At 38.6% G+C, this 22,752-nt stretch overlaps 1 protein-coding gene across 3 annotated transcripts; it reads right to left on the reverse strand.

The window, feature by feature from the left end:
• Positions 1-73: 73 nt before the first annotated feature.
• On the reverse strand, positions 74-21,143 carry LOC111226897. 3 transcript variants are annotated; one of them, XM_022752395.1, is made up of 12 exons: positions 20,747-21,143; positions 18,511-18,696; positions 18,279-18,341; positions 17,927-18,046; positions 17,467-17,546; positions 17,018-17,375; positions 16,478-16,551; positions 16,018-16,231; positions 15,509-15,631; positions 15,173-15,303; positions 13,495-13,601; positions 74-450 (listed from the first exon to the last, which is right to left on the reverse strand). In XM_022752395.1, the coding sequence occupies exons 1-11, from the start codon at positions 20,820-20,822 to the stop codon at positions 13,521-13,523; spliced, it is 1,506 nt and encodes a 501-aa protein (XP_022608116.1). In that variant the 5' UTR covers positions 20,823-21,143; the 3' UTR covers positions 74-450; positions 13,495-13,520. The 3 variants fall into 3 exon arrangements, with proteins under 3 accessions (XP_022608116.1, XP_022608033.1, XP_022607959.1); XM_022752312.1 differs by lacking the exon at positions 74-450 and adding an exon at positions 11,803-13,296; XM_022752238.1 differs by lacking the exon at positions 74-450 and having other exon boundaries at positions 11,803-13,601.
• Between the last annotated feature and the right edge of the window lie 1,609 nt (positions 21,144-22,752).

Genomic DNA, 22,752 nt, shown 5'->3' on the forward strand with positions numbered 1-22,752 from the left:
TCACAATGAGCGTAGTATGACAACAAGCAGAAAAGTCATAGCACAAATGTGCATAACAAGTTTTAAAGTACACTCCAACTTATCAGCAGAAAATTTGCATGATGTACATTTACCATATGTACACATGGCAAAGATAAAGGATATGAAACACAAATACAGCCCAACATATCAAAGTTGGAACAAATTGCCTCCATCAGTTAATAATATTCCTACTTAATCAGCAGGCTCGTAGGCCAAAGGTAGTTTTATCATTCCATTTTTTAAGATCGTTAAACATACTGGGTGTGCCATTAGATCTTTCACTGTCAGTTTAAGTCCATCACGACAAAGCAGGACTTTGAGTTTTAAATCATTTCGCTGTGGCTCCTATAAAAGGAAAGAGAGAACCTAAAAGCCTTTCTGCCAGGAGTAACCCAGTCTGACCTTAGGGACAGATAACCAAAGCAGCACCTGAGGACATAAAAAGTCATTTCAACCAAGGATTTTAAAGATATAAGAGCCCCAATAATCTGCATACAGACCCAGAAGGAACCAGTAAATGTCTGCATACAAAGTAAGGACAAGAAGATAAATGAGAACATGAGGCAAACCCAGGAGTGAATGTTTTACAGTCTGTGATAAACATACTTGGTGCTACACATGTAAAACTGAGATATTATAAAGGAATACCAAGATCAGAATGCAGATAATAGAGAATTAACCACAGTGCATGAAATAAGAATGCGAATAAAGGCAAATTTGTTAAATGAAAACCAGGCTCAACAAGGACTGCATTCCAAGTTTATATAATACTAATACTATACTAATACTATAATACTATATAGTACTATGTACATTTAAAGCTATTTGTAAGTTTTGCCATTAACATTAACAGCTGTTTATTTACCAGTCTTGCCTAAAGCTTCAGCCATCATTGCGTTTACGATACAAGAGTTTATAATACGCACTCTGAGCAGCGCTACTTCTTCAGGGCAGACTGGACGCTACAGCAACTCACTATCAAAAAGTATCGAGTTGGGCCAACCAGGCTGGGGCTAGTCGGTTGGCATGCTAACTAAATCAGCTTAGACTCCACTCCAATACAATGATAATGGTGCAGGCAAAATTTGCCATTAAATATCTATAAAAGTAAGTGTCACATGTCTGCTCTCAGATGAAAATAGATTTTCTCTGGGAGCCTGGGTGTATCAGAAATATCATAAATGCACTTTTAATTAAAATGGCTCCTCAGCTAACACAGTGTGACTGAAGTGTTTCTCAAGGTTCCACTCCTGGCCCTTTGCATTTTGTGAAAAAAGTTCCAGTTTAATGAAATCAAAAGCTTTGATTAATTGCCACCATCAAAGGGATTTAGAGACATATATCATTTATGACCCTCAATTAACTCAATCAGGTATCCAGGACAATATCACCCCTCCTCAAACATTCTGGCAGAAAAAAACTAAGACAGCCATAGAGCGACTCTGCAGCCCATGGCTGAGAAATGCGTTTTGCTGACAGCCACAGGGCAGAGTAACCTGTTAGCCATGATGCACTGTAAATTATAGATAGCCAAGTTAGTTAACGTTAGTGTGGCAGTCACACAATTCAATGCCAGAGTGCTATAGCTACCTATTTTGATCCCCTTATGAAATACACAATTGAAAGTTAAAACTTCACCATATTTCAGTATTTTTTTATTAATAATGAGTCAAATAACTAGATGTAGCAGATTGATTAATTAGTAATTTAAACATTTTTAAATATCAATACAAAGACAATTACAAGTATACAGTAATAAATTGTAATAGCTTTAAATCATTTGATAAGAAAATTGGTAGAAATGACAAATTCAGCAACACATGAGAAACATTAACTTTCCAACCACAACTTCCTCCAAGTGTTGCACTACTGTTTTATGAAACACAGTAGCAGTAACACATTTTATTTCATTAGGCCGTTCCACATTTGTAAACTGTAGCTACTCATGAGGACACACAGGCTGTGTCCTCATTAATGTTTTTTTTGGGGCCTGAATCAGTTTACATTTCATAATAAAGCATATAGCAATTTTTTTTACAGTCATACAAATATGTTTTTGGGCATGCATGTCCTGAAATGTGATAATTTTTAGGGCAAGAAATATTAACGGATAAATACAGCCATTTAATACATCTTCCTACCAGAATTTAGTAGAGAATATAGTAGAGAAATCAGCTGTTACACCATCATGTGGAGAAACTGTGGGACATACAACTGTTTTTAAATGAATAAAAAAAGGTCTATTGAACAATATGCAAAAAAAACCCCCCAAAACATATTGCGATTATTTTGGCAGATATTGCGATAGGAGTCACAATTTCAGTTGAAATGGTCATTTTTGCATTTTATTTCCTCTGAAAAAAATGATGATATCTCTTTGGCAGCACAATGCTTCATATATGGTATGTTGTGACACATTTTATCACAAACAATTGCAGCTCCTATGATTTGGATATGGCACTTGGCCATATTGCAATTTCAATAATATTTTCACTAATTGTTCAGCCCTACTCTATACAAATAATTTATAATAGAACAGTTGAACTACTTAAAATAAAAACAGATTACTAGAGTAATCTAGTAATCTAGTCACAATTACTAGAAACTTTTTTAGGCCTCTTCAAAATATGCCCTTGACTAATCATGTCAGTATGTCTGAAGTCCCAACTGTTTTTAACCAGCCCTGGTTATAGGAGACTTTGCCAGACATTCCACATATAGTGAACAGCATAAATAAATTTTCCAGCCCATTGTCATTTACTAAGAACCATAGTTTCTCCTATGCTGTTACAGTATACCATAAACTGGCATGACAGGTGGTACTTTGTTATCTTAGGTTTTTTACTTACCAGTGTACAGCTGTAAAGCCATGTCACACACTGCAAAATAATTAGTTGTCCAAGGCAATTCGTGTGTTTTTCATATTGTATCCACTGCAATTCAGTTATATAAGCATTAGGTCCACTCAGAAAGAAAGTGTTTTTTCTAAGTTGAGGTCTTAGGAAAAGGGTAAATACCTTTGAAAAAAGGTGGCAAAGATTTGGATAAGAGAGGACAGGCAACGCCAAGACATGACGCATGAATCACAGATAAGGGACAAACAGAGGAGCAAGAGTTGGACAAACACTGTGCTTTAGAGCAGCAGTGTTGTGACAGTCTGGGAAGTAAACAAGAGTGAACTCATAGATCACCAAACCAAAGGAGACCTTATGAAGAGAATGACTAAGTTGTCAAAGTCTCTTGTAATCCGTCCTTGTTTGTTTGTGCCTGAAACCATTGCGCTCAATTTTCGGAGACAAAAACATTATAAACCATGAAAACTGGAGAAAAAGATTAAGTAGGGAAGAAAGTGAAATGAAGAGTGGGAGGAACGGGATGGATTATCAAATCCAGGAGGGTTAGGGGCATTTGTCCATGGTTAATTTTATTTATTAATTTTTTTTAATTTTTTTTTCTGAAAGTTTAGAGAGAGGTTATTGTAAGGCCACAGCAGGGTGGTGTTATGCTATGTAATTGTGTGGCATTTGTCCTAGCACTGCTCTGGCGTGAATGCACTCGGCACCACATGAGAGCAACACTCAGACAGTAGTTTTCTTTAATTTCATGAGACATTAATTGGCCTGACAGTCTATTTTGCATGTAAGGCTGGTCAGTGATTGCTCTTTGACATCACACATCGCTGTGTCACAGGATGTCCAGCACCCTCACACCTCACTGTAGCAGTACAAAGACAGAGGGGTCGCAGGTGAAAGCTGCGAGTGGGCAACTGAGAGGGAACGAGGGGAGGAGAGGAGTGAGAAGGAGTGAGGAAGTGGGGAGTCCCACGGCTAGGTCAGGAGTTCAGAGTTGGAGTTTGTCACCTGCTCGCCTTGGCACGCAATTTTCCACAGGAGCTGTAAGACTCTATCGCCCCTACACACCCTCTGTTCTGTCTCCCTCTATCTCCCCCTAATTGGATTTAATGAGCGATTTAACAACACAGCACTGCCCGATCAAATCAAACTGCTACTGTCCCCTGCGCTTTATCCTGGGTCACTGCTTTATAATACTAGCATGTCCCAGGACACCCCCTTCTGCAAGGCTCCTCCAGCCTCCTTTGCTGGCTCCTGCCTCACACAGTCTCTCCCTCCTCCCTCACCCTCCTGTCTGTTTCTCTTAGCATTCGCCCTGTCTAACCCAGAGCAGGCTGAGAAACCCCCTGTCCAAAAACTGCGCCAACAACGTTAGCAATGTTTTCACACGACTAGATGCATTTGGAGAAGGATGTCCTTGACTGTTTGTTGTTGAGCCCAGGGTGTAATCACACCTACAGGTCTAAAGGAATCTGATCTCTGGCCCTGCAACTTTTGCTGAAGTAGTTGGGGTTGTCTCTGAACTTTTTAAAAAATTGTGTTCAGAAGAAACAGGGGAATAGTTTAGTAAGCGCGATAATTAAAGCTACATTCATAGGGTAGGCGAGTGTGAGCAGCCGCTGCCTAAAATATGTCAACTGCCTTCACATACCCTGCCTGTGATTGTTTCTCTGAGTAGGTTTAGATTACATTTTCACTGCTAATGAACAAAATTTAAGTTTTGAAGACGTCTCTTTGGGCTTTTCAGTGATTTCATTTGGTTCTGTAAAAACATCAGTTCTCACCTGACCAAACATGCTGAGCTGAGGTTAGCTCGTGTTACGTTTCCTGTTCCCTGTTTGAATAAATCTGTCCAACTGTACTGTATTCGACACAAATGCACAAAATATTTTCCCTGAATAGTGTTTTCATATAGAATATTTAATATTTCAGCTATTTGGTAAACCAGTCAAGTTATCACAGCTTCGGTTTAATGCTTAAAGGACTATAATAATGTCTGTGCGCATTTCAGTCCCTTAACTACAAATTCTTTGACTTTACTTTCGTGTGGACCTTTTTGGAAACCATGCTGCTGTCTGTCAGTTTTTGTCAAAGTTGCATTATCGATGTGAGGTAACGCTCTCCAGACTTCTCCAATCACACGTTCCAATCAAAGAGCTTTATTGGAATCAGTTCAGACTTGATGTTGAATGTGATGGATAGTGCAACGTAAGCAAGTTTCAAAAGTCTGCGAGTGATTTTTATGCCATGGGGAAATTAATGGAAATCAATGGCTGCCTTAAAGGCAAATATGTACATTAAAAAATCTGTAACCCTACGGCATAGTTTGCAGGCATGTTAGTTGTTAATGAAAGGCATATTTGATGTGAAGTAAAAGGTGCACACTTTGTTACAGCATGTACCATCCAACCACAATGTTTTCATCTTTTCTCTGACTTTACTCCAATTTTAATGACTTTCAGTAGATACAGGCTCCTAGTACAGTGCCACAGTCACTCATACATGTAGCCAAAGCTTCTATATTTTCCTCATTAAAATTTCTCACATTTATGACATCAAATCAAAATGGTCAGCTTATGAAACATGCTCAGCACTTGGCTGTTTATGATATTGTGGTACTCATTTTCACACAGATTCCAAATGTAGGTTTACTTTCTCAGTGGGAGGATAAAAGATTTCGGAGTCAAAACGATGGGAGCAAGGAAGCATCCATGCATTGCAAGGATGACAGCGGCAGCCTCCACAAAGCAGTGGTTCAGTTGAGAGAGATTTGTCACTGCAGATTGGCAGAGCTGTTTCTCAACTTATAATGCCAAAAGCAGCTTAATTATTAGGTCAAAGGAGAAAGGCCAGGAGCTCAGAGAGGGAGGGGCCTGTTGGGGTTGTCACAGGGTTCAACATGTTATTATCTCTGCATTTGTTTGGGGGTGTCATTGCCGTTGCGCAAAGGTATTATTTTCTTAAAGCATCCTAATCCATAACAACATCACCACAACATCACACAGTCAGGAGACAGCTATGTTGAGCGGAATTCTTTGCACCTCTCATTTTACACAGGAAAACTACATAAGTAGTAGTAGTAGTAGTTCACAGCATAGTTTTGTTAATCCCTATTTATTGATTTTATATAAATATTCTAGCATATTTGGATGAAAACATTTCTGCACATTTTAAACTAATTTAAACTCAATGCAACATGACTACATCTAACACAGCTTCAAATTAAAATTCTGCACTCCTAATCCTGAGGGTCAACCTTTTCTACGTACTGGAAAAACCTAAACTGAAAATGAAATCTTTAAAATGAAATAGAAATGGACTGACAAAGTAATGCTTAGTTCATTAGCCAATCGAGTGCTTAAAATCATATAGATGTAGTAGAAATGTCGCCCCCTAATAGCTTACCATGAATAATTTGTCCCAATCAATTAACTCCATCAAGTGTTAGTGGTAATCTCACCCTGTTTCAAATGTGTAAGATATAACAACAGATAGAGAAGGAGAAAGAGACCCTGCGGTCTGTAGTCATAGTCTTTTACAGGTCACGGCCATCCAGACCAGACGAATATTGCCGCACAGAGGACCCGTGCATTAGTCAGAGAGGGAATGTCACTCGGTCAGTCATCACTGGATGTGGCGTTCTCAACCCCACAGCCATGTTTAATCATTTCTTCATCTGTTTTAACTACAGTGGCATTGGCAGTTTCCAGTTGATGCCTCTGCTTAACATTGAATAAAAACTGTATTCATTTCATAAATCTCTTTCTTTCACCTACATTTGACCTAGTTATAAAAAAAATAAATGTATTGCCTTTAAACTGTGTGTGTAAAAAAAAAAAAAAAAAAAAAACATCACGGAAATATTTCTTCATTGAGGTGCAACAGAGCTTGTAGATTTTTGGTCATTATGTAAAGCCACAATATGGACAATATTCTATTTTGGGTGTTTCTGCATTTTAAGCTCACATTTGAACACACCAGCTTAAATCCTGCCAGACAACGTGCCTGATGATGGTTTCCTGCCGACTTGGTCCAACAATATGTCATAAGCAAAATATCAAATCTGGCATTACTGTTGACGTACAGTTTAACTTGACCTTTTCAACTGAGCCACTGTCAGTGATGCATTTCTAGGTTATAAAAACTAGATTTTCAAATGCATCTTCGCAAACAGTAATAATTTCAGGCTCATCTGTGAGGAGGAATCCTCCAAAGCTGATCAGACTGAAACACATATAATAGAGCATTATCCACGGCACAGCACTGATTTAATAAGAAGTGTTATATCAAGTCAAAGCTAATATAAAGAGTCCAAATGTTATCCGACAGGGAATTGTATTGTATTTAATTATTTTTTCCTACAAATGCAAATGTACCAGAATAAATGACTTATGGCTGCAGTGATATTTAAAAGGACAGACATCATCTGAATTTCTTATCAAGTTAAAAGTAGTATAAGCCTGTTGTGCCTTGGAGACAAAACATGACTGAAACATTAATTCATGAAGTAAAGTCAACTGTGTATGCATTTCCATATGTTTCCATCTTTAAACTATGCTCCAGTTCATGCTATTCAGCAAACATCTACACTGTCTTCTGTGTGTAATGATAATCTCACTATAGTAGTTATAACTAAATCTTTAATGTCCTCTGCTGTACCCGGCAGCCCTGAGGAAGCCCATCCCACGGTCACTGAAAGTCATACCAATTTATATTGTACTGCAGGAGCCTGTATTGTAACCGACACCCTGTTTTCACTGCACTAAAACAGGAAGATATTTCTGTGCATATACGAGTTCCTCCAGTGCAATCTTTGGTAGAAGCCCCAAGCGGCTTTAGGCATCATTCTGTCTCTCTTTTTATTCTCTTTTCACTCCTCTCTCTTTTTCCCGGCTCCCGTTCTCATCCACCCTCCCCAAGTTTGCCCAATTCCCCCTCGGTTCAGCGGCAGGGCACTAGGTCACGGCACTGGCTTGATTTTCACACTGTTCCCTCTACCGAACGCCACATCAAGTTAATCAGGGTTAACAATTGCGGCGGTGCCTTGCTGAGCAGGGCTCCCACCGGCTTAGCGTGGCCTGGCTCTGGTGATACAGATGGGCTAGTAATCTCTGTTCTTGGAGCAGAGGGGACAGATGAGGGCGGAGGTACATTGTGGTTAGCTTGGTGGGTGCGGGTGTGGGATAGTCGTGGTCAGAATGCAATTAAAACGGCGACACCGAACTGAGGAAAGTTTGTGATGAAAAGTGGGGACGTGTAAATTTAAGATAGGATGATATTTCCCAGAGGCGCCGCAGCAGAAACAGTAATTAGTTAAACTTGAAAAGATAACAACCCCCGTTTTTCAAGAGATTCTGTAAACTAGCTTTGTAAACTTTAATGGCAAAAAAAAAACAAAAAAAAACACAAGGAATAATATACAGCAATGATATATGTCTCATGTCTCATGTTCTCTCTGTTAAGAAGCTCCTCTCTCACCTTGTTTCTTCATTTGTGGGGCTCAATACTTAGCCAGAAAATTTTTTTTTTTGGCTCCTTTCACCAATGTTTACCTCAACAATTAATGCTTATTTCTATGCTTCCAGAGCAGGCCTGTCTACATGACATATCTGACTAAAATTTTCATGTGAGGAATTGAGGACCGACAGAGATGCATTAGAGGAACTAAAAAAGGGGGAAAAGGTGCTGTAATGACAAGTAGAAATTAGTATTCTATTCACAGAGTTTGAAAACTAATTAAACGGTTTGAAAAGGTGTAAAAAGTGACATAAGTATCCTTAATCCCTCATGTGCTGCTCTCATCTCATCGACCACACAGGTCAAGACTTGAAACAGAACTAGTGCGAAGTCAAAGGTCGAAAAGACCATCAGAATTACAAATCCAGAGTAAGTGTATAATGTTTTAAGATCAAAGAGAGGGGGAAGAATGTAGTTAGAAGAAAACTTTCAGCGCTGAAGAAAGCTGAAGCGTGACCCATTTGGCAAAACAGAACTCTGTGCAGTAGCAGCTGGCTAGCTTGCACAACACAGCCCAGGGTGCCCCGGCTATAGGCTACGCAGACTTAATTAATCATTCAGTCAGATGAAGCATTACACAACTCTGCTTTCCTGATAGGACCAATGAAGAAGAAAAAAAAAAAAACCTCTGCAAGTCACACAGCCCTGGGTGTCAGAAGTTGAGCTCAATTTTTCTGTAGGAGTTCCATTTCTTGCAGAAACCAAACAAAACCAGACTCTACAGATGACCTTTTAAACTAAAGAAACTAGGCTAAAGTCTAACTTTGGCACGAGAATGTCTTGTATTTTACCCTTTGTTGTGGCAGAGTGTCTGTCGCAGTGCATCCTCTTTTTCTCCCCATTATACCACAACTCAAGCACTCCGCGTCTCCCTTTTTTTCTTTTTTTTTTCCTCCCCATAACCGCCTTGCTTTCGAGATGTTGCACCTCTTCAGAGCGACACATGTATTATTAACACGGAATTCAAGTGCGATCCATGCAGGGACACTCACAGACTTTCACAGGTTTCTGTTGGTGCCACCATTTTGATTTGACTGTGGCTAGAGCAGTTTTTGCACAAACATTAAGAATCCGTGACACCAGTGCACGACTAAATATTTCATACACTTGGCAGCTCAAAAGCTCAGAAGTTCAAGCTTGAGAGCACTCCTATCCATTTATTACCCATCTCAGGTCACTTCATGAAAGTCTTATAATGACCAAGTTGAAGGTATTATTCCTGAACTGCTAAGTTGTCCCACGAACAGGGAAAGGGTCTTGTAAAGTGCACGTGAAAGGGCAAGAAAAAGGCGATATGTGGGGAAAAGTGGTGGCTGGTGCTGCGGTGTGGCTCTGTCCACACTCCCAAGTGTAAAATATGTATGTTAGGCTAAGCTGCAATGTCCCGCAAGCCCCAGTGTTGCAGCGCATCATCCAAATTCATCCCTGCCATCTATCCAAGCCCAGTTTGTGAGGGTCAATCAGTGATCAAGCCTGGGGAACGAGATTGAAGAAGAAAAAAAACACAAAACATTAAAGTCCCACTGAACTCCACCTGCCCTCGTAGCCCCCCCAGTCGAGGAAAAACGCAGTTCACCAAAAGTTCATGTCCATTACCATCACCGAATTTGGCTGTATATGCCTCGTAACCTATCTCTGTGATTGGCAGGGAGGGAGGAGGAGCAAGCTTACCAAACTTACCCCGACAACTACTGTTAATATGACACACGACGTGTTCTGCACTTCTGACCCTGATATGCAGGGTCGCTGTTCGGTCAGACTGCCGCTGCAGGCCAAGTGTGTTTGCAGTTTGTGTGTGTGTGTTCGTATGTGTGTGTGTGTGACGGATGAGTGTGGGGGTTGGTGGATTGGTGTGAAGGGGTGGGTGGGGGAATCAAGTTAGGGAAAAAAAAAATAAATAAATAAATCAAAACCCCAAAATATCTCTGTTACTGGCCCTGTGTCGTAACATTTCTAAGCATGCCCCCGCCCAACATCAAAATGGGTTCAACTAAAGTTCATGGTAGAGGCCCCGCCCCCTCGCTACCACGTCACCAATGAGACAACATGTCGTCATGAGCGAGAAATAGGTTAGGTCAGTTAGGTTACAGCGACCCCCGGTGGGGCCATGTCCACTTGTTGTGACCTGTAGCTGCTTTCTGTGTTGCTTTTAAAAATAAAGTAGGCTATGTTTTAGTCTTTCATGTATCCCTGTTGTCAGTTTATTTAACTAAATTTGTTGTTAGCTAACATTTTTTTTCTATTTTTGAACAATTATAAATTCAGTTACCAACAACTGTTTTGAAAATTGATACATATATATATTCATATGAAATACAGATTTCTGATTTGAAATACGATGGCAAAAACACTTTGGAATTATATTAATTCAAGTGCTGCAGATTTAATAATAATTTGACTAAATCAATTATTTGTTTAGTAAACAAAATCTATTCTGTTACAAGCTGAGAATATTGTGATAAGGGAATGGTTTTTCATGCATGCTTTACATTTTTTTAATACAGCAAACATAAATATAGTTTGTCATTTGAATTTCTACAATGTTCATTTTGCCTAATTTTTTTAATTTTATTTATTTTCATTTTATTTATGATACATTTATATATTTTGTTAAGACAATATACATATTAAAATACTAAAAAATATGTTCACTGGTGAAATCTATTCTACTCAACGGTATATTAAATGCTGTGGTATATACAAGGTCATGCTTGAGGAAATACATTTTCAGAAACAGATTTTTTAAGTTAGAGTTTGTAAGATAAATGAAAAAAATATATAAATGCATAATCTATTTTTTTTTATAACTGGATACAAAAGCAATTATCTTTATTATTTTCCAAAAAGAGAAAAAAATTACTATTATGATAAATTATATGACTTATCCCTAACACAATTCATTAAATAATATTTATGTTTAATATTTTGTTCATGGTTCCTTAAAAATTAAATAATCAAATATGTAAAAATACCAAAATACTAAATTATTTTAAAAAATGGATGAAGTTTACTGGCAAAATACATAAATATTTCTTTTATATAAGTATTAACTATTTTACTTTTATCAAAATATAACATTCTAAATTTGATGAGTGAATAATACATATAAAAAAGTACTCCCTTAAAAACTTTAAGTATTGGTTTTATTTTAAAATATTCCTGATAAACCTCCAGTCAGTTTGTAGGTTTCCTATCTGAGGTGAAAAACCTTCCAAAAAAAACTTGCAAGTAAAGAAGTATATGAAAATTCAACTCATGTGAATTATACTGTATTTATATACAGTATAATAATTATATAATATAAGCATTATTATCATTATTGTTAGTAGTATTTTTAGTATTATTGTATTTTTTTCTCTGCTCTTATAATTACTCTGTACACACATTCGGTTTTCCTGCAGAATAACGAAACACAAGCCAGTCAAGTATGGTGAAAGTTTATGTTTTTGTATATTGAGACAAGGAATACAAAAAATTAATGTACATGTTAGGCGCCCACAAAAGATCTAATAAATAAATACATAATAAATAAAGAAATAAATATTCTCAGTTCATAACAGATTTTTGGTGTCTGGATATAAAATTTGAACAAATTATAAAAAACAAACATCTAAAGCATTTGGGGAAAAAAAAAACTGTTGTTAGACTGATAGCTGTGTGTTTTTCTGTGTTACCACCTGACACAACCATTAGATGTTTTTCCCTAAATGTGTTTTTTTTGTAATAGTGCACTTATGGAATTTTCTGGCTGAAGAGGATCACACATCAACACATCAGACTCATCAGTAATGGGGAACACATACTTTGGAAAAAAGACTGAGAGCACCCACCTGTGTTGAAAGTATGTACTACATCGCCATCAAAGTACCACAAATTTGCATTGCTCAGCTCTTTTCAAAGCGGGAAACTTGTTTCATCATTTAACAGCCTTTACACCAGGCAGATCTGAAAATTTAATAGCCTCCTTCAATTAAGTTTTGAGAGATATCTGTAGATTTTTTTATAAGGCAGATTCCAATATTTGTAGAATTAATTTACCGATAGATAATGTTGAGCCAAAGTGTAATATCTCCTAATGTGACCGTTTTCACAACAAAGACTGCAAGTATTTGACGTTTCCCTGAGAATTTTATTAAAACCCACATTAATTCAATTCTTTTGGGTTAGTGTTAGTAGTTCTTTTACAAAGATTGACCCAACACATTGCTTCAATGATAGAGGCCACTTTGAAATTTTGAAATGCATAAATACAGTTTGCTAAGAATCAAACCAAGAATCACAAAAATCACATGCAAGAGCTTTTGTAAATATTTAGGTGTGTTCAAGGAGAAACCTTTTTTATATCAGATGTAGATTAAATGATTGTGAATCAAGAAGCAGATTGTCATAATGTTTGATCAAGGTTAAAATCCATCTGATGTATCTGCTAAGTAAAAGTCTGGCCAAATCTTTTAAGTATTTTACTTAAGAGGAGAATAAAGCCTTGTTTTTCTACATGCCAAAGAAACTCTTTACAGATAAAAATGGTTCTGTTCAGGAGCTGATAAATATTCTGAATGCCTGTTTGTGCAGAAGATGAGGTAAGTATAAAAGGCTAAACAGCTAATTGATTCTCCTACAGCACAAAGTAAGAGGTCAGCTGAATCCACAACCCTTTTGCATGTTAATTAATTTAACAGTCATTTAACGGGTTAAGCAGAATGTGTAATGCACCAAGTTGGTGCTGCAGAACACAAACGGACGGGAACCATTATCAACCAAAGCTTGCACATGTGGTGCGATCAGGATTCTATATTTCCATGGGAAATATACATATACAGCAAAACAATGCTTTCATCTGCCTCTGCACACAAAAACTGAGGAGTCCAAGCTTTAGGGAAACACTCTGGAGGTGGTAAGGTGTGTGCTGTTGGGTGTGTGCACAGAAAGAGGAAAATGAAGGATTGGAGGAGGAAGACGGCTTAAAATACTGGTATTTTCTTTCCGGCCCATATTTCAAAAAAAGTAACTAGCTAACTCATATTGTACATTTCTGAAAAAAAACATCAATTTTCTTGTATAAATGTGGTACAGGTCTGTTAGCACTGTATCTGCAAATAGCTACCTTCCATATCCACTTTTCCTGTTGGATTAACCACAGCTGTCTGGGCTGTCAGCTTCTTCCTCAGCAGCAGGCTCAACCAGACGGTCATATGAGAAAGCCAGCATCATCTGCATTAAAAATATTAGATCAGTATTAATACAAAATGTGATAAGCTGTTCAGTGAGAAAGCTCTGAGAGGCAAGGGAAATGAATATGTGATTCTCTACTATGATTTCGTCTGTTGTCTATATTCTGTTCATTGTTTTACTAATTTTTTTTTTTCCCAAAAGTTTCTGCGGATTAAATCAAAAGGTTTGACTCCTAAAAGGTCTTTTCAAGATTTCACCAAGGACAACAGAAAGAAGAAGAGCTACTGTCAAACCAAGGAAAAATACTGTACATGATACTATTATTTAATACACTGTAGCACAAAGATACAATGTATTAAATAGAAAAGCTATAAAAGGGCTGTGAAGGGAGGTTTATGGTGGATCCAATATGGAAGAAAGAACTGTAAGATTGGCTTCCTTTTACCTTTTTTTAAGTGCACACACACTGAGTGCTTCTCTCACAGGCACACAGCCTGGTTTTCTTTCCTTATTTCTCTGTGATAGTGGAAACATTTGCTTGTTGGGCTGTGGTTTGCCCACGCTTCATTACAAGCTTTATAAGCATTTTGTTATGCTTGTTTGTTCCCTAATCCGAGGGGAGCTGCTAGGTATAAGATGTCAGCTCACATCTCCTATTCCTAACTTTAAACCCTTCTCTGTGGTTTGTTTGTTTCTTATTTGTTCTAATTAGATTCTCACTGTAATTTCTGCTTGAAAAAGGAATGAGATGCACATTTACACAAATTACGGGGTCTGATTTTAAACATTGTCACACGGGCAATGAGGGCGAATCAAAGAGTACTTGCTATTTTTATTCATATGAGCGCACAGCAAATGGGTTGGGTGAAAAGAGGGTGTGGGGATTAATCTTAATTATCCTCTCATACAGTCGCATCATTCACACCCCATAAATGAAAATCAGTAATCTACTGCAGAGAGGAATTTAGGGAAGGTAATGTTCCTTTCAATGGTGAATTTACATTTGTTTTATTTAAGTTGTTTCTGGGTTGGGGTATAGTTTGACATTGGTGCCATTAAAAAACCTGAGTTTGTGTATTTTTTTCAGTACCTTAGTTTGAGGAATATAAACAATTTAGCCAATTTTTTCAGTTAACAAAATATGGTAAAATTCTCAGTGAATCAGTGTTAAAGAAAGAACTTTGGTTGTAGAAAATATACTCTAAAATAAGAACGTTTTTCTGAGATCAGGAAATACATGATCAATTAAAAAAAAAATAAAAAAAATCTGAAAATGCATTTGACACCAGCTTTAGTATCTTGATCCTAAATGCTACAGATAGATGTTGGTCAAAACTCAAAAAGTATGGTTCAATACCCAGCCTTAGTGGTTAATAAGGTTCCATTCATTTAGATTTGGTTGAATCTCTGCACAACAATAATGTCTGCCAAAACTGTGAGTGGAGAAATAGTCATCTAAGCCTTCACATGGTTACATAAACTGTTAATTCCCCAAAACAGTAACAGCCATAATTCCTTTACAAACCTGGGTCCATGTATTTAACATAACCACAGACATGCTGATTTTCTAGTTTTTTTTTTCTCTCGCAATCTCATTTTCTTTGACTTACCGTTAGCAGAGCCAGCAGTGCCATCATCACCCCCAACATGATATACATGTTCTCAGTGAGGCCACCGGCCCACAGCGGGCCCAGGATGGTAGCTAGACCTCCCACTGAGCGACGCACTCCCTGACTGAATCCTGCAACACCGAGACAAGACACAAATTCACAAAAGCTCAATCAAAGACTGTGTACTATGGTTAATGCACTAAAGGCACACTCACAAAAAATACAAGGTGCAGGACTTTTTACAGCTACAATGAGCTATAAAAAGCAAAGAAAAAAATCAAATACTATTCAAAAAGCAATACATTCTTGTGTCCACTAGATGGTGCTGTTTCTTACCTTGTGTTCTCTCAGCAGTGACTTTGGAGAAGAGGGAAACCTGAGCCACAGCGACAAATGGCAAACCCAAAACCTGCAGAAACACCCCAATGATGAACTCGGTCAGCTGCCATGGAAAACCCCCTGCAGAAAACACAAAGTGCAATGGAAGAGAAAACAACACAACAGTTATTAAGTATGATACATACATGTTTTACTGGGGCATTTTTGATCACAAAGATTCCTATATCCATTAGGTTGCTTGTCAAATACTTTGGATCTAGAGTATATATGGAGTATGTGTACCCAGATTTCAGGGTGTTGAACTTACAGGGTTATTCAGATAACTCTGTATATGTGCTTTAACGAAAGGTCTCAAAAGTCACACAAGCAAACATGAGTAAATAATGCACCTTCTGCAGTTAAACTGAGACTTAGAGGGAGATCAGAGAAGAGGGGCTTGGGAAAGATCTGGGGGTGCAATAATAATAATGATAACAACAGCAACTTAAAATGTAGTGCTGTCGGACCTAGTGGGTTAGCCAGGAAGATGAGGCACCAGACACCAGAGATGTTGCAGATGATCAAACCAATGGCCAGGACCACCCGTTCGGCGACACGCCGGCTCAGCCAACGCACAAAGAGGAAGCCGGCGATCACCTCCACACCGCAGAGACAGTACATGACGCTGTTCTCCAGCTCCCCGTAGCCAAAGTACTTCTGAGTCAATGGAGTCACCATGGTCTGAGGAGGGAATGGTGAACACATTCTGGCACAGTTGACACAAGACATTTTGGTCTCTCAGTCTCACGTTTGCCGTAAAAATATTTCATTCTTGCTTACAAATGTAATTACATGGGTTTGTTTATTTCAAGTCAATATCTTTCAAAAAAACTGGAGATCATCGCACTAGATTAAAGACTGACTAAGGAAGTATAAAGGGAACATAAATGATATTTATGTGTGTCTGTCTGTGTGGCTTTACTGCACCTCCAATGCAGTCTGATTGAAGAGGGTGATGAACTGAGCAGCCAGCAGCACAACCACCTCTTCTCTCAGGAACTCTTCAGAGACAGAGATAAAATCAGAGAGAGAACAAAGACCGAAGAGTGGGAGACCAACCGCAAGGTCAGAGCAAAGAGTGGGAGAATAGCGAGCAAAGAGAGAGAGATAAATTAAATTATTTACTGGAATTTCCACCATTTCATTGAAAGACCTACAATGCTACTCTTTTTTTCTTTTTTTTTGCCACGTTCACCTGTTTACTCAATTATTCAATCCAAAGTTTTCAAAGTCTGCTAGCAGACTTTTACACTTTACAGAAATGAAAAGAAATCATTGTCAGTCTGGCACCGTGGGAAAATACAGCCAGAAACCTCAAACTGTAAAGAATGTATTTGAAAATGGTCAAATTGCCAGCCAACAGGTAAATTATACATGGTTTATAGGTAAGGAGATAAACTTGTAAACAGACTGCTTTGATCCTTTAAGAGGAGAAATGACTTATTTACCTAATTAACTGTCATTTACCTCGGGATATGCTGAAATTCTTAAAGGGGCTGGAGGACTCTTGGGTGTCTGATGGTGTTGGAGAGGGAGGTGGGGAGATGTGATTCAGCGTGGCATTGGAGGCAGCAGAGATGTTGTTTCCTGAGGGGTTGGGTGTCACCACTGAGCCGTAAGACCCCACCAGCTCTTGGGACCTCATTAGCGGCTTTCCCTCATCATTGTCCTCTTCTTCGTCTTCCACAAGCCCTTGCTCATTCTCCTCTTCCCCGCTCTTGCTTGTCGAACTTTCCTGTGCCTTCCTTCTCTCCAGAGGTGGTAGGTCCCAGTACATGAAGACCACCACCAGCTGAAGGAGAATCCACAGCAGGCACATGAACAACTGCAGGGGGCGGAAGAAGAGTGTTACAGCTTTTCTTTGTTGGGGAAAAGAATATGTCCCAAAGGTCAAACTGCCATATTTTGGTTCTTACCCCAGGTGCAGTGTATTTATTAACCACAAAAGGGCCCATGTGGAAATCACACAGCCTCAGGAAGATGTTAAATGCTGGACCTGTATCAACCACAAAGTTAAAACATGCATTTTAACTATATGTAAAACCTTCAAATGAATCATTCTACATAGTCTGGGTAAAGAGCAAATAAATCTCAAGAGGAACTACAATCAAACAGCCTATTTGTTTGATTCATCATGTGTAGTTGCCCATGACCTTTCATTTAGCAGATGTGCCATGAACAATAATTATGTGAAATGTGTCAGGAGGCTAGATGGCCAGTAATCTCTGCCCACTCAAATCTGGAAAGCTGTGGGAATCTTGTGATATTTTCCATGTAAAGAATACAAATACAAGCCATTACAGTTCATAAAATTCAAATCAAATGATCAGCAGGCAGTCTCTGGTGTTTGCCATCAGAGAGCAGAGGAGCACTGACCAATCAGAAGGCCAGCTTGTCGACATGCCATAACAGCAGCAAATACTGTAGCACGGTCCTCTGGAGCAGTGCTTCGGGTCAGGAAGCCAAAGATAGATGAGCCAGCACCCGTGCCAATGCCTGAAGAAAATACATATTTCATTAGAAAATATCAGCACTGAAACATTAAGATTGAAACCTGGAGCTCTGCGTCCTGGTCGGAAAGGATAAACATCGTCATTACATGATGTAAACTTGTATGTTTTCAGATGAGAGAACTTCATCTTGCCAAGCTATGCGGTTTGCTGTATTCTACAGGCATCCAATCTGCTAAATGGATTTCCAGTCCCAGTATTTCTTTGCACATACTCACCTGCTACCAATCTGCTTGACAGTAAGAGCCACTTGGAGTAGCCCATGAAATACATGAAATTACCTGGAGAGTGAAAAGGAGTAGAAAAATAAGGTTGATGGTTCATATGTATGACATTTAAAATGGGCACTTCAAATGGACCTTGTGTACATGCTTTGCTTGGAACTCTGAAGGCAACACCACCAGGCTAAACTGAGTGGTGGTGTAAATAAAGAAAATATGAGTGACTCACCAACTATCTCAAAAACATTGGCAAACAAGATGATCTTCTTGGTTGTTCGTGTACTGTCAGACAAGTGACCAAACAGCGGCCCTGACAGGAGGCCACTTAAGCTGAATGCGGATAGGGCCAAACCCAGGAAGTAAGGTGCTGCATCTAAAGTCTGCAAGTACTTCCATATTGTGGGCAATATCACAGCTGGGGAGACAGATGTGAGGGGAATTAGTCTCAAGTTTATTGTTATTATTCAAAAACAACTAACATATATTATGATATATAAATATAATCTATCTATCTATCTATCTATCTATCTATCTATTAGTATGTATTAGCTAAAGGCTTAGAAATACTCTTATTGAAATGAAAAAACTGGACTCAAAACACCTTATGTGTCTTGGGCCATAACTGGAAGACACAACACATATGATGTGAACATTGTCTATTGTAAAGCTGTTGAATTTAACCCAGAATAACTGGCTTAAATGGAGGTGGATTCAGATTCTGAGTCAGTCTTCCCTTCTATGGAGCCATGCAGACTCTTTGGAAATATCCCAACCACACTGTACCTCTGTTGGACTACCTACAAGTGAGCAAAATCACAGATCATCACATCAAAGATCCATTACCATGGCATCTCACCTTACTGCAACCACTGCGACTCCCCTGAGCACTTCAGGTGGTGCAATATCACTAATAAATCATCTCACTATCATTGCACACATATTTTCCGTGATAACCATAAAGTCATGATTAACTTTTTACCTTCCATCAAAACGTGTATGTTTAACTATTAATGCTTTAGTGCTTGTGTTGCATGCAGTTTTGACTGAAGATCTAGAAGCAAGCTAAGATGAGTGTGAAACAAGGCCTGTCTGAAATGTTTGCCATGTCAGTGCTAGTAATAATGAAAGAGCCACCGCAAGAACACACTGCAAAGGTTAACTCTGGCTGCAGTGGTAGCTCTCTCTCCCTGTCAGTGCTTCCAGCCTATTTATCACATAGACAAAGGGTAGTGCTGACCCAATACAATCCAAATTCAATTTCTGGGTCAGAAGACACACAATAAAGCATGTTCTCAGCAAATTCCAGAGAGTTAATAAATAATTGCTCAAATTTTCTTGTCATCTGGAGGAATGCCATGGTTGCATCACCCTGACTGAGACACTTGTATGTGGGAGTGATGAAACTACTTGTCATGCGCATGGACTCTTGCTTCTTTGTCACATGTTTTAGGACATTTTATCTACAGTGAGCAAGCAGAAAATTATAGAACCCCCCTATGTAGATTTGTTACGGCACTGTTGTATTAAATTGCATTACAGTGTGCTGTATCCAATTTTGTATGCATCTTTCTGAACCTTACTTACAGTGTAAGACAAGGGCTGGCATTAACTAGAGTGTGGTTAGTGGTGCTGTTCATTGAGATTGCTTTAACTTGTATGGTGTTCCCATCACATGTGTTCGTAAATACAGTGGGGTCCAAAAGTCTAAGCCCACTTTCCCATGCAAGTGAATGGGAAAGTGCAAATGATTGTTAAACACCTTTCAAAATAAAGGACCAAAATGTTCAGTGAATAAAGTCAAACACACAACAAATAAAGCTGTAGTGACAACAAAAACTGAAAGTTTGAGCTATAGGTAGAATTTTGGCATAATTATTTTGTCTTGTTTGTTTTTTAACGTATTGAGAACATAACTGTAATTATGGCTCAAGTAAAATTTGAGTAAACTAGGCCTGATGTGCTGACTAAGACTAAAGTTTCGGTTAAATGTTAACCATTCTAGAGCATGAATCAGGTGAGAAGACGGGGCTCATATTTATGGGTTTTAACAACCTGAAAAAAAACAATCAACAGAAAAATTCATTTAAGGGTGAAGCTGCAAGGGGGGAGTTTTGACTCACTTCTGTACTTAGTAAATTTAAGTATTCTTTCCCAGATAGGCTCATATGTGTGTTCAAAACACCTCTTCAGACATAAAGAAAAAAAAAAACAGATGAGCAGATCAAGTTGTCAAACAACTAAGTTATAGTCGTGTCTGCTCCATAGTCCCAAAGTGTGACAGTGAACAGTAAAGTTCACTCTACATGGCATTTAACACTCCTCTATTACTAATCAAAATATATGACTGCCTTTGTCTACAATAGCTTGACACACGTAATGAAATATGACTACGTTGTTATCAGACGCATTAATGCATTTAGATGTCCATGGACCTGCCACAATAACATCCCAAAAACACATCTTACCATATTCCACGCCGCTAAGAAGAAAAATGAGCCCAATGGTGAAGAATGTCAGCTTCTTTTTTCGTCGATTATCCATCGTATTTGTCTGCTATAACCTTTCTATACTACGACTGTACACGTTCATTCTTCTTCAAGATACATTTTAATTCTTGTCTCTCTACAAAAAACCGCATCTGACATAATCCTGAGTGCGATGCTTCCAATTACAGCCGACAGCAAGGGAATGCTACCAAGCCTGTCAGCTCCCAGTAGGACAAATGCTTAAAAAAGAGACACATATTGTTTTACATGTCCTAACAAATGCACTGCGAAGGTTTCTGTTCGTGAGGCGTCGCAAACTCTTTCAGCAGGTTAAACTTGAGAATGCAGCTCTGCAAACATTGCACAAGCAAACGCACCCGGACGCTCCTGCGCAGATAAATCCAACCTACATCTAACTACATCACTTCCGGTTGTCTCAACATAGCAAACACCTTGGCCGAGCCCCAAGAACTGAACCCAATGCTCCATGTGACTATTGTGTGTGCTGTGATTCAGTAATAATGAAATTTAGACAAAACAAGAGCGCCTGTGATTAATTATTTTTGAACAAGTTTCATTTGATTTTCACAAAAAAATGAATGAAAATTATAAAAAATTAAAAAAAAAAATTAAAAAAAAATGGTTAAGCATGTTCTAAAACCTAAAAAAAGATCATAAGCTTTGGGGGGGGAGTAAACTAAAAAAGAGAAAATCGAAGTTATGATATTTAATCGTGTGTTACATACACAATAATAAAAAAGGCCTACAGCATTATTATAAACTGCACAAGTGTTACACTGAAAAAGGTAGACTTGTCACCAGGTGAGCAAAAAGCCCACAGTACGGTGCAGTGCATGATGTGTCAAAGATACAAGCTCTAATCTGTCTACATCCCATGATGGTAAAATTGGTGTTTCTGTGGCTTTCCACCCTAAAATAACTACTTTGATTAAACACTGAATGCTTTTAACTATTTGGACATGCAATCTATTAAATTTCAAGTCACTAATCATTAGCACAGTCAGCTACAGAACCTACAGCTGCATGACTGAAATATTGCTATTGACTTTCAAAAGCATGCAGTATACCACCAAACACCAAGCATCGCTATGAGGAATAAAACCTGCCTGACTTCTTCATGGCATGGATTCCACAAAATGTTGGACACCTTCCTTTGAGATTCTGGTCCATGCCGACATGATTGCATCACATAATTTCTGCAGATTGTCAGCTGCACATCACACCACATCCCAAAGATGTGGTGTGATGTGGATACTGGACTCAGGTCTGGTGACTACAGAGATCAATCAAGTACACTGAACTCATTGTCATGTTCATGAAACTAGTTTGAGACAGCTTTTGTTTTTTTCACACGGTGCATTATTATGCTGGAAGTAGCCATTAGAAGATGGTAAATTGTGATTGGTACTAAGAGGCCTTAAGAAAGAAAACACTCCCCAAACCACCACCACCAGCCTTGAATGTTGACACAAGACAGGTTGGGTCCATGGATTCATGTTGTTGCCAAATTCTGACCTTGCCTTTCTGTCAACTCCAACTATTCTGGCCACTCCCATCTGACCTCTCTCCTCAACAAGGCATTTCCGACCACAGAACTGCTGCTCACTGTCTTTGGTGTTTTGCCCCATTCTGAGAAAACTCTGGAGTAAACTCTTGTGTGTGACAATCCCAGGGGATCAGCAGTTTCAGAAATACTCAAAACAGCTGATTTGGAACCGACAATCATGCCACAGTCGAAGTCACTGAGATCACCCCCCCCATTTCTGATGTTTAATGTGAACATTAACTGAAGCTCCTTGCCTGTACCTGCATGATTTTATGCATTGCACAGCTGCCACAGGATTGGGTGATTAGATAATTGCATGAATAAGCAGGTATACAGGTGTTGTATATTGTTTAAGAATTTCTTTCTTAAACAATATACATTACTGTAGTTTTTTTTTTTAAGGCTACACGCTCACTCT

This window comes from Seriola dumerili, unplaced genomic scaffold, assembly GCF_002260705.1.
Source record: "Seriola dumerili isolate Sdu_G_001 unplaced genomic scaffold, Sdu_1.0 BDQW01000002.1, whole genome shotgun sequence".
Classification (NCBI taxonomy): Eukaryota; Metazoa; Chordata; class Actinopteri; order Carangiformes; family Carangidae; genus Seriola; species Seriola dumerili.

Excerpts from the sequence above, each read along its gene's own strand:
- LOC111226897 (XM_022752395.1), bottom strand. The coding sequence starts at position 20,822 with ATGGATAATCGACGAAAAAAGAAGCTGACATTCTTCACCATTGGGCTC. Across the intron at positions 16,232-16,477 it reads TCAATCAGACTGCATTGGAG|ACCATGGTGACTCCATTGAC; the intron begins GTGCAGTAAAGC and ends TTCCCTCCTCAG. Across the intron at positions 15,632-16,017 it reads CTTCCTGGCTAACCCACTAG|GGGGTTTTCCATGGCAGCTG; the intron begins GTCCGACAGCAC and ends TGTTTTCTGCAG.